The 13,914-nt window shown below is 42.9% G+C and overlaps 1 protein-coding gene across 10 annotated transcripts in view; it reads right to left on the bottom strand.

The window, feature by feature from the left end:
* STRBP (spermatid perinuclear RNA binding protein) overlaps positions 1-13,914 on the bottom strand; it is a 60,064-nt gene that overhangs the window by 35,142 nt on the left and 11,008 nt on the right. For 9 of the 10 annotated variants that reach the window (XM_032131055.1, XM_032131061.1, XM_032131062.1 and 6 more), the window contains exon 2: positions 2,260-2,435. In XM_032131055.1, coding sequence (XP_031986946.1) covers positions 2,260-2,262 — 3 coding nt within the window. In that variant the 5' untranslated portion in view covers positions 2,263-2,435. Of the gene's footprint in view, positions 1-2,259; positions 2,436-8,969; positions 9,256-13,914 lie in introns of those variants that run through there. The other variant, XM_032131054.1, reaches the window with a different exon arrangement.

Raw genomic sequence — 13,914 nt, 5'->3', positions numbered from 1 at the left:
AGGGGCTGCCCTACCCTGGGATACCTGCAGGGATTAAGGCATTCCTGAATTTCAGAGATCTTTGTTGGCTTGTGGCAGCCTACAGCAGTTGGATAGCTTGGAGCAAAGGGAAGAGCTAGGGTCCTGATCCCAAAAGGTAACCTTGTGTCAAGGCAGGGAAATTCACAACATGAGCATCCCGGGGGGGGAGCAGACTGGGCATAGCATGTGGAAAGGAGGGCGGGCAAGGAGAGATGATTCCTATTTTGCAAAAGGCATTGATACTCTCTAAATGCAACTTTGCATATTCTCTAAGTGCTGAGTGCAGCCACCTCTCCTCTGGTTATGTCAGGGACAACAGCAGCACACCTTGAACAGGCAGTCAAAGAGCCAATCCCTCATGGGTTTGCTGCTGCTGCAGATGAAGTCACAGGCAGTACAGAAGTGTGAGAGGCTCAGCAACTGCACAGGGATTTACAAAGGCATGAATGAAGATGAGAATAAAGATAAATAGTAAGAGACTGAAATTTCTTTTTTAAAAACATTCAAATGAATAGGAAGAGATTAGAGTGCTAATTTAAAAAGTCTGCAGTGAAACTCAGAGTCCTGAGTGATACTGCTGAGGGAGGTAAACTTCACTGGTTGGGTAACCTGTGCTAGGAAGTTTTGGGTTTGCTGCAGACTATTCAGGTGAGACTTTTTTGATTTAAACAGTGCCCCAGACCAGCTGTGATCATAGCACAGGCCTGTGGCAAGAGCAGCAATAGGTCTTGGTCTCTATAGACACATCAGTCACTGCTGAAAGCCTCCCAGAACCTGGAATCACCAACCGAACCCCTCTGTTCCTCCCACACTTTAAGCACCTTAATTGGGTGTAATTTTCACCCCTATTTCATGGGTTTGTAGCTGTATCCACTCCTAAGGACGCAATGGGCCTTTGAACAACCTCAGAGGCCTCTGGGCTGGATCCTTATTAAGGATCTGTCCACGATTTCCTGGTTTATTGCACTCCCTGTGTCTCTACCATTGAAGGTCATGACATCATTCCCTTCCTAATTTTTGTGTTCCTACCCAGATGGATAATTTGGGCAGTAACAATTCATCTGTCAGGGGCCGGTTTTATCCCCTGCAGTTTGATAGGCTGCAAAACACTTCCAGGAGGTCCCTCTTGTGGTTATCCACAACATGGATACAGGCGGAGCTGCAGGGAAACAGCCGAGCTACATTTAACAATTCACCCACCATCTTTTACCTTACGAAATGTCAGTTGCAACAGTGGGACAGAAACAAATTGGTAACTCCTAATTATGAGACACGTTTTCTTTTCTAATGAAGAGGGGCTGACAAGATCAATTCCTCATTACAATTCAGGGCGAAAAGAATGACAAAGTGGGACACTGTTTAAAATACATTAACAACTCTGCTTTGTAAGGTGTTCTTTCCCCCTTTCACTCTGCAACTGACAAAAGTCTAGGTTTAAGTCTTTTTTGTAAATACAAATATGAACATACAGCCTACCAGCAGCAACCAGCCACACAAACATTAGCAACTGTACTTAAAATTTACTGCATTTATTCTTATTTCCATTCTCTCAGTAATAACCTTAGAGGACTTAAAAATATGTAAGTATGCTTAAACGGCTCTCCACTCATATTGTTCAGGAACTGAGTAGGTTTATTGCCTTTTTGTGAACACATTTTCAGAATCTCACCATCACAATACTTCATATTTGCTCACCTTTACAAATCTCACATCTCAGGCATTTCTAATTTGCAGCCAAACCCAGGCAGATGAGAAGTGACTCTTCACTTAAACAATACACACCAGGTATATTTGGCTACACACGTTTCATCTACACTGTTACAAAGTGTGCACAGAGGCACCATCAATCACAGACACATGGATGTGAATAATCAAAACTTGCTTTTGTGAGGTAGAGGTGGAAGGGGAGTGTGAGCATTTGGTAATGAAATCTGCAAGTTCAAGGTCACTGATGCTGTTTGCTACAGCCTGCTAATGCCAGTTTTATTAGAAAACCTTATGAGCATCCCTTCGTTCGTTTTTAATAATTCATGTACTGCAGGCTCACAAGAACACTCTCTGGCTTTAAGAGGCTGACAATACATCAAACCTCACTTGCTTTGCTCAAAGCACACATTACCATCCCTCAGTTAGTGCAAGGTCAGAAAATCCCCTCTGTTGGGTTTGATCAGGCCCCATGCAAGCCTGGCAGCAGAAAACACTTTCAATGCACCCCTGTGAAAGACAACAAATACCTACCATGGTTTGTTAGTGTTTCAGCTCTCTCTCCCTCCCTTTCTCTTTTTCCCTCCTCCTTGGTGTCTTTGCTAAGCACTGTTTTGCCTGACAGAACCTCTTCATAAGCCTCTCAGTCCCTTGACAGCTCAAGAGTTCATGCAGCCAAGGTGCTCTGGGAGTCACTTTCTCTAATTCACCTGCAAAAAGAGAGAAACAACTTGAAACCAGCAGTGATGGCGTGTTGATTCCAGAAGTGCTGGATGCAGCACATGAGGCAAACCACTGATCAGAGCACACCAGCTTCCAGATGGGACAGTCAGTGATCCATTTATAGCTGAGCAAACAGATGTCACTATGGAAAGCAACTTTTTATGATGTGCCCACACACATGTAACGACTTTCCGGTGCCAGTTAGAGCTGATCCCAGAGAGGTTTGTCAACCACCTGGCAATCCCAGTTTCTGGGATGAGGATGACAGGAAATCCAACATGGCAAACACGGTCTATGTGAAACCAGCTCAAGAAGTCTCTATTTTAGTGTCACATGCATGTTAGGAATCAGACACACTACATTTAATTACCAAAAAGTAATTCTCTGTGGAAATCCTCAGTGCAGCCCTCGATCCTGTGTCAGATGCTGCACAAGAACCAAGGCTTCAGGTTGCAATAACTGCAAGTTGTTATTTAAAGACAGACAAGCACATTCTAACAAACTGCAGACGTCAGACTTGCGAGGAGCTGAAATCATCCACACCCCCTGTGCTGCCCATGCACTGCCTTTCCCAGCACACAGCATGGAAAAGATCCTTCAAGAGCAGCCTTCTTGTACTAAACTGGGAAACAACACCAGCACTGGCAGCATAAAACTGCAAAGAAATGCTCTATGAGAGAGAAGAGCAGAATAACAGAGCAGGTAATGTGAGAGAGGGAAGCATAAACTCACTGCACAGCAAGACACTCCAGTCCTTGCAGAAAATTCCTGTTTTCCTTTCACTACACATATCGTTGCATCAGCTCTCCAACAACGTTTTGAAGCAATTGGAAACCCAGTCAGTAAATTTCTGCAGATTGACACACACACACTAAAATGTTTTCCTTTTCTCCTGTATGCTGACCCCCCTTCTCCAGCAATGCCTTGTATATTGTGTGTCAGAGAAGCCTGACATTGTTAGAGATTAAAAGCATGTTTGGCAACAGCACAGGGATAGGTGAGATGATTTGAAAGCTGAGGAGATACTTAAACCTGTGATGTGACAGGGAATAATTAAAATGTTGCATCCCACAGAGATTTGAATGTGACAGGGGAAAAGGTAACAAGAGATCTCGCTTCCCTGTTTCCCTAGTTAGGAAGAAATTAAGCATGTTTACAGGACCAGTAGCTTTGGCAGCAAGGGCCTGATAGTTGTTTGTATGTCACACCACTGAATTTAGGATGTAGAACTGGGTAAAACAAAAAGCCAGACAAGAACACTGTGCAGGGGCCTGTCTGTTCCAGCAGCTGAAAATGCCAAGGAAGAAACCCCAAGAGAGTTAAGTGCAGTCATACTAAAAATACTTGGGAAAAGCAAGCTAATGAAAACCCTGACTGACCCCACTTCTCATCACAGAGGCTCTGTGCCCACCAAGGTGTATTCACACTCTACCAAATTGCTTCCCAGAAGCAATCAAGGAAGGGGATGTTCTTTCTCTTAAGAGATCCTGGAAGTCAGACAGGGGCAGCTGGGAGGAAAACTAAGCAAAGATCACTGCTTTGGCAGTATTTATTTTGCGAGCTAGTCATAAGCTCCTCCACGCTCAACAGCCTTTCACCATCTCCAGAACCAGCCATACTCTTTACAAGGTTGCTCTGCTTTTTAATAATACTAACTTGAGTCAGCAAATAGCAAACTAGAGAGAGTTTTATGAGACACATTTCTAGATAATGTATTTCAAATTATTTCTCTCCAAACTGAATTTCAGCTATCTTCACCTACTCTTCTTCCCTGTCACTCCCACATTTCACATTTTTGGTTTGTTATCTTCTCTGGTAGCTGTAACTTGGCAATTTCAGGCAGAGAGAAGGGCACTGGAATGTGTTGCTGACTTCAGCATATGCCCAGTACAATGTCTCCAGACTCCTGCAACACTCCAGCCCAGCCTCCTTCCCAAGACTACTGCAAGCTGTTGCTTATCAGCTCGCCCAGGCTGTGGCAAGCAGATGGACAGAGATAGCTGGCTGAGCAAGTTCTGGTGCTCAGTAAGTGCTGAGCAGGCTGCTGTCTAGAGGGCAAGTCTGCAAGAGCCGCCCAAGCTCTGGAAACACACTCCTCAGGGCAGCCCTGGCTGTGCCGGGTGCTTCCCAGGGTTCTTGGAAAATCCAAAACAGGCTGGAAATGAATGTGTCACAGCCACAATGGGGGTAATCTCTGCTGGGCTGATGAAGTGAAAACACCACCACCTCTCCATACCCTGCCTTAGCAGGCAGTGACCTGTTTTCTTGCTTTCAAGACAGGTTACGTTTTCAGTGACAAGTAAAGGTTGTTGGATGAAGGTATTTATGAACCCTGTCTTACCTGCCCTTTTTTTCAGCAGTGCGTGGCTGAAGTCAAGGCACAGACAGATGAATTACAAAGGGATCTTTATTATACAAATCAGAAAGCTGGAAAAAAATCCTGAAAATTGAGTTGAAGCTGATACATGATGTCTTCCAAGTCATTAACATCCTACGAATATTTCAGAAACACGCATAGGAGTGAAACCCTAATTTAGTTCAGACTTTGAGAGAACATTTTCAACAAAAGCACTAAACAGGAGGGAGTTTACTATAAAAGTGCAGACACAATATACAGAATAAAGTACATTTGACAGCACACAGAATTAAATTAAGGAAAACCAAAATCAAATCTGCTCCAACCATATGGACTAAGGCAGCATAACATAGCTCAGCACCAAATACATCAGAAAGCATTATGTGAAGTGAGCAGCAATTCCATAAATCCAACAGCCTCATTCCACTACCAGACTATAGCAGGAGATTTGTTCCTGCATCCTCAGGGAAGTAACAGCTGATGCCCAGATTAAAAAGCACAATATTTAAATGTGTGGCTGTCTTACCTAGGGGCAGCCCCCCACACTTGCAAGAAAACTTGTACAGGAAGCTCCTTGCACCACCGAGAGCTTGGTGACCTTGAAAAAGTCACTTCTGCTCTGCATCGTGTGCCCCTAAAGTGTAAAACAAGAGTAAATAATCTCTGTCTCCAAACCAGGTCACAGTGGAGCCAAGCAGAGTCTGCAGTGTGGTTTAAAATCACTGGGGATTTGACACATTAGAAATGTTATTAAAACACCATGACACTGTAGCAACTTCCATTAAACATCCCATCCTTCACAGAGGAAGTTTATGCTTTGGCTCAAGACAAACAAAAAGAATTTCAGATGAGGCTTTTGTAGTAGGAGATATTCCTCCATCTGCAGCTGCATTCCCAGGGGACAGACAGTTAAACAGCCGGGGGTGATGAATATGCTCAGCTACCTCTGAGTGCCTTTGAACAGAGAAGTGAAAAGGCAGGAGAAACAGGTACTTGCATTCCATGGGGACTGAAATATCAGAATTAGGGTGCTCTGAACCTCTAGAAAGGAGATATGAACTGTGTCTGGCATCCCAGTATCCCCTTGCAGCAGCACCTTGCACAGAAGTGTTACTGGTGCAACAGAGAAGAGGAAATTGGGGTCACTGGACACCAGAGCTCCAAACCCCTCACTTCAGTGAGCTGCTCTTCAGGCTTCTGGCCAGGCCAAGTAGAACACCATGAAAATTGGTTTTAAATGCTCCACCAAGAAGGCACACGCTAACAGTTACTCAGCTGAAGCATTAAAAACACCCTCCACCTTCTGAATCTACCCTGACACCAGTATCTGCCCAGGAGAACTGCAGTTTGCAGTGTGCAGCACCCCAAGAGCAGACAGAGTTTATACTGACAGGGCAGCAAGAACAACAGAGGTTGCTAATAACAAAGCAATGAGTATCTAACACAGCCCGAGGTGTATCAGACACAGTAACAGAAAATAACTGGAATTTATACAATTTTTTGTTACTTTCAAAAGTCAGAATGAGAGTCTTGCAACTTCAAATTGGAAGTTTATTTTAGCCTCTGCTTTGCATTCAGGAGACAGGTAATTTTTCATCACACCACACAAAGTGCTGCTGAAAATATGTTGTGTTTTTCTGCAGTATAATTTTATTGCTGGCCTTCTGCCAAGAGTCTTTCTGGCAGCATCTCCCACAGTTGGAAACTGTGTATCTGGGTCAGAAAAGACAAGCCGCTTTTCAGAACAGCTCAATACATTTGGCAGAGATGCTGATATTGTAATTGAACTCTTTCAGCAACTCTCTTTATGATGTACCCAGACACCAAACAAAACAAGATCTGCAGTGTTGATTGATGTCAAAATAACTGACAGAGAAATATCAAAATAGTTTTCCCTCATGCTAAAAGTATCAACAAACTGGGGGGAACAGATAAGAAATACAATTCATGAGGATTCAGAGAGGAGCACAGGGCAGAGAAATCTGCAAAATATGACTGACCTGTGCCTTGTGCAGATATTCACTATTTAAAATCCCAGCTCCTTGTATGGAACTTCCTCCTTCCCCACTACACGAAGAGAAATCCTGGCCACTCAGAGCCCCAGCAGCATTCTGGAAAGCAGTGCCCTGTAACACTGGGACACATTTAACAAGGCTCAGACTGCTTCCAACAGTATGCTCATCATCTGATTTCACCTGGAGACTGTGTATTCATAGGAGTTGTATTATTTCCCATGTAATGCATTTCCTGGCAAAGTTGCATCTGGGATAACCTTTAGAAGGCTGGAATTTTCCATCCAAATGAACAATTACAAAGCAACGCTATAGTTAGAAGCTGAAAAGGTACTTCCTCTGGCAAACTCTTATACTTCATACAACAAATACTTGAGTCTGGGATTACTTCTGCCTGTTCAGCTCTCATAATATTTCAAGCAAAGGCTGCTGTGCTTGAAGATTTCTCAGGAGCAGGCCCTGCCAGGCAGCCCCCACACCCAGCTTTAACTGCCAAAGACAGGGTAGGCACAAACTTGATAACCAGATCTGGATCCACAGCACCTGTAACCATCAGAATGGAGGAATCAAAGTCACCTTCCAGGGTCCAGAGCTCTGACAATGCTCACAGTGCAAGGAAAACAGCTGCCCACTTGTCAGCATGCAGGAAGCTACTGGAGAGCTCCTGGAGAGAATCCATCTGTGCCAAGGCGCAGATGGAGAACCTGGGGACCCTCGGGTCAGAGATGCAACTGAAAATCAGTGAACACATGGATTCCCCTCCACTGTGGAGGAAGGAATGGAAAAAGAGCCAAAAGAAATCACACTGGTACAGTAATTAAAGAAGTTGAAGAATCAAAGGCAAGCAACTGCTTAATCTAAATTAATGCATTAAGGTAAAGGAAACAGGGATGTGCAGAGTGTAGCTCATATTTTTAGCTCCTGGAAAGAAGGTGAAAAGATGGTCTAAGGGGAAATCATTACCAGCCTAACAGGAAGGTTAAAAAAGGAACAACAGAGGCACTGTGTGAGCACATAAGCAATCATTTGAAGAAAAAAATGCTCTATTTTAGATAGAATCACACCATCCAGTCTCAGAAAGAAATAGACATTAGTAGAAATAACTGCAGCTATTGAATTGTAATGTGTAAGAAAAATAACAGTTTTGGAAAGACTATAAATCCTCCGTAGGGATTGAACCTACTACAGACTCCTGATGACAGGAAGGTACTCGCCACACTCACCAGGTGGTCTTCAGAGCAGCACCCCAGCTGCAGACCTCGAGGTATTTTTTACATAGATCTTCCTCTAGATTTTTATCTGGCTTCACATTCCCTGAAACCTGCACAACCCCCAGCACAGCCAGAGCTACAGAGGGACTCTAATGAATTTATTTTGAAATTGCCTTCACCTTCTGCTATGGGTGTCAAGGTGCACGACGGACAAGAGACACACCAAGTGCAAAAAGCTTTAAAAACTGACTGCTGACACTTAAATAACAAACTGACACATAAACAGTTTAATGTTTTTCCTATTCAACCAGTCAGAAATATGCAAAACTGAATTGCCTGCAAAATTGAGCACTGCAGAAAACAAAATATCTTAAAGGGTGCATTTCTTGGCAGGTGTCTTAAATAAAAAGTCACAGATTAGATAATACACAAATAATGAATAGCAAAGTATTCATTTGAGACAAGGTAGAATCACCACTGGATTCTCAACATCTGTGAAACACTGAACTGATTTGTGACTTGAGACACCCTAATGTTGCATTCCTGCTTTCCTGGCTAAAGTGGTGAATGGAAACATGAAGGTACTCTGCAGTCATAATGTGACATCCACACTCAAAATCATCTGAAATTCTTAACTCAGACTGCATTCATTTGCAGTTGAAGAATTAACTAAATTAATAACAGGATTACATTACACTGAAATGACACTCACCATCTGCAATGTCATTTCCCCAGAGACAGAGCTGGTTTAAGCAAAATTCTGGATCTATGCCTGAAATGACATCACATTCTCCAAAAGAGAATCACAGTTCTACCTCCTCCACCCAGTTTGTGCCATGCTGGGTCCTCACTACCCCAGCCCTGTCCTGCATCACATCCCAGCACTAAAGCCAAACTCCCAGACACTCCCCACATCCCTGGATTTGTGAGCACTGCCTTTACCTGCAAGGCTCTTGCTGGTCCAGAAGCCACCACGGGAAGCAGCCACGATGTTGAGGAGATTCAGAACAGGGACATCCCTTCCCCAGCACCCTTCAGCTTCACCAAAATAGCTGCAATGCCCCAGTTTCTTTGCTGCTGTGATTCATATCCCATAGAATATGGGATTCTGCAGGTGGACTCAAGCTGCAGCCCAGCGACTCAGTCGGGATGGGGGAACTGCCGCCAAGGAGGCAAAGGTACACACATGGAGAAGGCTGGAAAGCATGGCATTCCCTCTGCGTTGGCAAGAAGTAAAATAAAATTTCAACAAAAAGAGAGAGGCTGGAGCCCAAACTGTCCTACAGTAACACTGGATCTGCTTGTGTTGGTGGTTTGCATCAGTTCCATGAGGCAACAGCCAAACACTTTGGCTCTACTGTCTGTCCCCTGCTCTGCAGCCCAGGCTAATGCATATCCTGGGAATCAGTAAGAGGACAGAGAAAAGCAACATAGATTCTAAAGCTCTGGTTATAAACAAAGCAAATTTAGTAATTCTTACAAATAACATAATGCAAATACGTCTTTGAGAGTTGCGTTTTCCCAGTGTTTACATGAAGTGTCAAAGCATAAAGAAGTTTTTAAGAATAAATGCTCTCCTTCTGACTAAAATTCCAGCAACCCTCAACGGTGAAGTTTAAGGAAGTTTCTCCCCAGAATTTCTTCCCTGATGTCAATCATACAGACCCTGTGTTTTCAGTGTTGCAAACCCCCCCGGTTACTGTGCCCAGCTGCCTTTCAGCCAGTTTAAACATTCATGACTCTCCCCTGAAATGCATTTTCTAGTATGTCAGTCTTGCTGCCTCAGTGACTTTTTTTTTTTTTTTTTTTTTTTTAAATTAAGGAGAGAAGATTTAAAAGGATTTGGAATAGAAGATTACTAGACTCTGTGAGTATTGTGTAAAAAGCTCTTGTGCTCCCAGCCAGTGCACATGCTCCGTCAGACTTTTCCCATGTTTTAGTTCCACTCTGACTCCTGAACAAGTTCAAGTTAATTTTATACTTCCTGACTAATTGGTGGTTTTGTCAAAGAACACGTTGTCAGAGGTTCTGGGTTACTAAAAGCTTAAGATTTTAAGTGTTTTTTCTTGCCATATCTTGCCCATCCAACCACGTTATTTTAAGTTTAATTCAGTGTCACAACACACAATGCCACAGAAAGGTCTGAAACAGAATTTGTAACTAAAATCTTGGGCTGTTTAGGGAACAAAATTAGCTCTTTTGAAACCCTTCAGAACCCAGCACCCCTTCAACAGAGAGCAAAGGGGTTTCTCTCTGGGGAAGGGTACCCTGGCTGCCATCCATTTTCAGCCTCAGAACACAATTATTTACTTCAAATGCACGATAACCCTACCAAAAGATTTGAATTAGGTTACTTAGGCATGAAAGCTAGCAACGATATCCATCAAAGTAAAACACCACGCCAGCCTGAGACAGCAGAGAAAGATCTGTCATTTGTGACCCGAGTCCACCATCTGCCTTGGACAAGATCTTGTAGTAGAAAGTCCCAGCTTGGCTAAGAGGAAGAAAAAGAGCCACAAACATATTTAGAGATTTACAAAATTAATAAATAAAAATAAAAGTCCTATTTCCCTGGAAAGCCATGAATCCAAAAATATTTTAAATTGGCTCAATCCAGCATCCTCTTGCCTCAGCAGATCTCCATCGCACGCATGTGCTGTCATACCTGCCAACTTCACTTGCAAAACTCATCTATTATTCCTCTCTCCAGTTCACACGGCACAGCACAGCCATGGAAATGAAAAAAAAGATGACTTTAGCAGGGACCATCAGTGGTGGAAATGCTTAGTTTGTAGACCACAAGCTAGGTTACAAGATTAATTTCTCAGCATAAGTTCTGTCCATCAGTCTTACACTGAGGAACATCCTGAGATGAGTAATGAATTCCACAGCCTTTTGTTTGCTTATTTTTAATAGGTCATTGAAATTTTTTTAAAAATTAGTTAAATTAGGCATCTGCAATACTGTATTCTCCAGTATCTTTGGAGAACACAACTGTGCTAAGTAATTGATCTCCAACTTGAGAAGTTATAGTCAATTTTTTTTTTATCTTTTGAATTTCAAATAAAATCTGGGGGGAGAAACAGGAGCTCTCAGGATAAATGTACCAGTCCCAGGTGAATGGCATTTTTAAGACCACAGACACAACTTTGCTGGTTTGGCCTCTTTCTTTACATTTCCTAAAGGGCTATGAATTAGTTTAATTTCTCCCTATAGATAATGATGTCATCTCCATTGTGCCACTCACGAGAACACGAAAGATGCTTCCAGCTCTTCATTTGCTAAAGAAGCTTCCTCAGTCTTCGCATTCTCCATCAGACATCACATCCCGTCCTCCCACTAGCACCAAGCAACAAATCTCTGAACAGCAAAACAGGATCAACATCTTGGAGGCACCACACATGCCAGGAGCCCCAGGAAGTCCCTTGTTCAGTGAGTTTGGGCAGGTTAATAACACCACAGCCAGGCTGGCACAGGGGAGTGTGGCGCAGCTGCTGCAGCTCCTGGAGCAGGAGCAAATCCCAGTTTCTCCGGGAGGAGCACACAGCCTCGCCAATCAATACCAGCATTCAAAGTGCTCTCAGCCTTGCAGGGACATCAGTCCACAACAAAAGAACTCTCTCCCCAAAGCTCCTTTCATACACTAGAGTTGCTAAAAGTAACACTTGGAATTACTGTCCAGGGAAAGACTAGAGAAAAACAATCAAAGTTAGTTTATTTTGGGCCATTAGCTGCAGTTTGTGTCTGGCCACTTCAGTTCCCCTGATAACAGGAAACCTGCTGTGCCTAAATGCAACACTGATGGGGTTTATTTTATTTCTCAAAAGAAGTTGCACTTGGGAAGCCACAACCTGTCAGGGTAGGAGAGCACACAGTTCCTGATGCAGAGGCAGGATCAAAACCAGGATTAGAAACCAGCTGCTACACAGACTGAGGGTGTTCTCCTCAGGTGGGCAGTGAGACAGAAACCCTTTCATCCCTCAGTCCAAATTAGGGTGTAAATATTTTTATTGCCTGCTTAGCCACCTTTGGAAATCTGTATCCATGTCAACACCACCATTATATTGAATTCTGCTCTTGTCAGCACAAAAAACCTGCCTGGTTTTCAGTCCAAAACTATACTTTTAGTGATACAAGAGTGTCGATCATAATGCCATCAATCTATCTTATTCCACAGTTCAAACACAATTCATCTCTATAACTTGACACTTGTGTTAGTGAAAAAAATCCTTTTTTAAAAAAAAAATACATAAATGCTTTGTGCACTGAAAGAGCATTTGGTTCTGCTGGTTTATGAGTTCTTCACTTGCACAGCTTCTCTGTTGTGGAAACAAAAGTCCTTGTATTGGGCTTTCTCAGTGGTATTTGCAACCTCCTACACTTGCTGTAACAGGGTGTTCAGAAACAGTTCTTACTGGCCTGGGAAAGTTTATCCATTATTTATTTACTGCAGAAATACATTGAAGAAAACAGTAACAAGGTAAAAGAACATTCTTGCAAAGGCTTGTTGCTGGTTTTGACAGAAACAAAGAGTAATTAAACCTAGCTAACACCTTTTCACTGAGCATTTTGCTCTAAAGCATTTATAACTCACACACTGCAGGACCAGGAACAGAACAGCAGAACCAGAACAGTGCAGCAGGAAAGGCTGTCCCTGAAATTCAGTGGACAAATATTACCAGGCAATTTCATGCTTTACCAACACAAAATCCAGAAGTTAAATTCAGAAGCATGATTTCTGCAGACACTCATATGTTTCTGTTCTAAATTTTCTAGAATTTGCGAATTAGAAGTTGGGAGACTCTAAAGTAACCCAGCACATGTCTTGTGCAGTCCAAATCGTGGTCTGTCCTATTACTCTGCAAAACTGTTAGGGAAAAAAATCCTGCCTTTCACCACGTGGTTTCAGACAAATGACAGTGACATTCCATTTATCTCTGTGCTAAGAACGAAACTTAAGTACTGTTTTTTCCTCTTGGAATATTGCCATGGAAGTTAAAAGCTAATAGAGGAACCAATGTCCTCCCCACTGAAGGATAAGCACAGTTTGGTGAATAACACCACTCACAGAACTGCGGCCCAAGTGGTTGTGGCCATTTTTTCCCATTTACCATGGGGAGAATATATTGCATTTCTAAACTGATCTCATTCCTAAATACTGCAATGAGATATCAAAGCATGCAGGTGTCACCAAGCTGCTTTGTGGAACTAGCAAACCCTGCAAAGTATCTGCAGCCGCTCAAGAAGTTTTTTTTTCAACACCAGGAACAGTAAATTGAATGAAACAGCTCAGAGGTAACAAACCAAAAAAATCTTGAAAATTACTTCTCTATCTCCCAGTAACCAGACAGTACTGCCCACCCTCCCTTTGCTAACCTGGGGGAGATGGCAACCTCCATGCTGGACTTTACAAGAGACTGGAAAAACATTACTCAGTCTTTTCTGTTTTGATTGCAGTTATCAAGTTTCAATGTACTTTTATTAGCAAAAAACCCAAAAGCAGACCTTAGATACACACACAAGCATTTCACAACTCTTCAAACATCACTTCTCTAATTGCTGTGAAAGGTGTAAATGTTGTGCTGTTTGCATGGAGAAGAGACCCCACTGCCCAAAAATTCAAGTGACTTGCCCAGTGCCACAGTAACTCAGTGGTAGCACTTGGAACAGTGTAAGTTATTCATTTACTACACACACCCAGCATGGAGCATCCTCTTCCCCCTTTCTAGCTTTCCACCTCCTTAGGCTTCATTAATTTAATTTGAACAGACACTGCATTCCTGGCTGCTCTTGTTATTCAATCTCTCTTGCAGGATCATGGGTTCCTCACAGGTCAGCTTGGCAAACTGTCAGAGGAAACGCTCCACAACCATTACCTGTCCATTCA

The sequence above is a fragment of the Corvus moneduloides genome, chromosome 21 (genome assembly GCF_009650955.1).
Source record: "Corvus moneduloides isolate bCorMon1 chromosome 21, bCorMon1.pri, whole genome shotgun sequence".
Taxonomy (NCBI): domain Eukaryota; kingdom Metazoa; phylum Chordata; class Aves; order Passeriformes; family Corvidae; genus Corvus; species Corvus moneduloides.
Note: the sequence above shows the minus strand (reverse complement) of the source record. Positions and strands in the feature narration are given on the sequence as shown.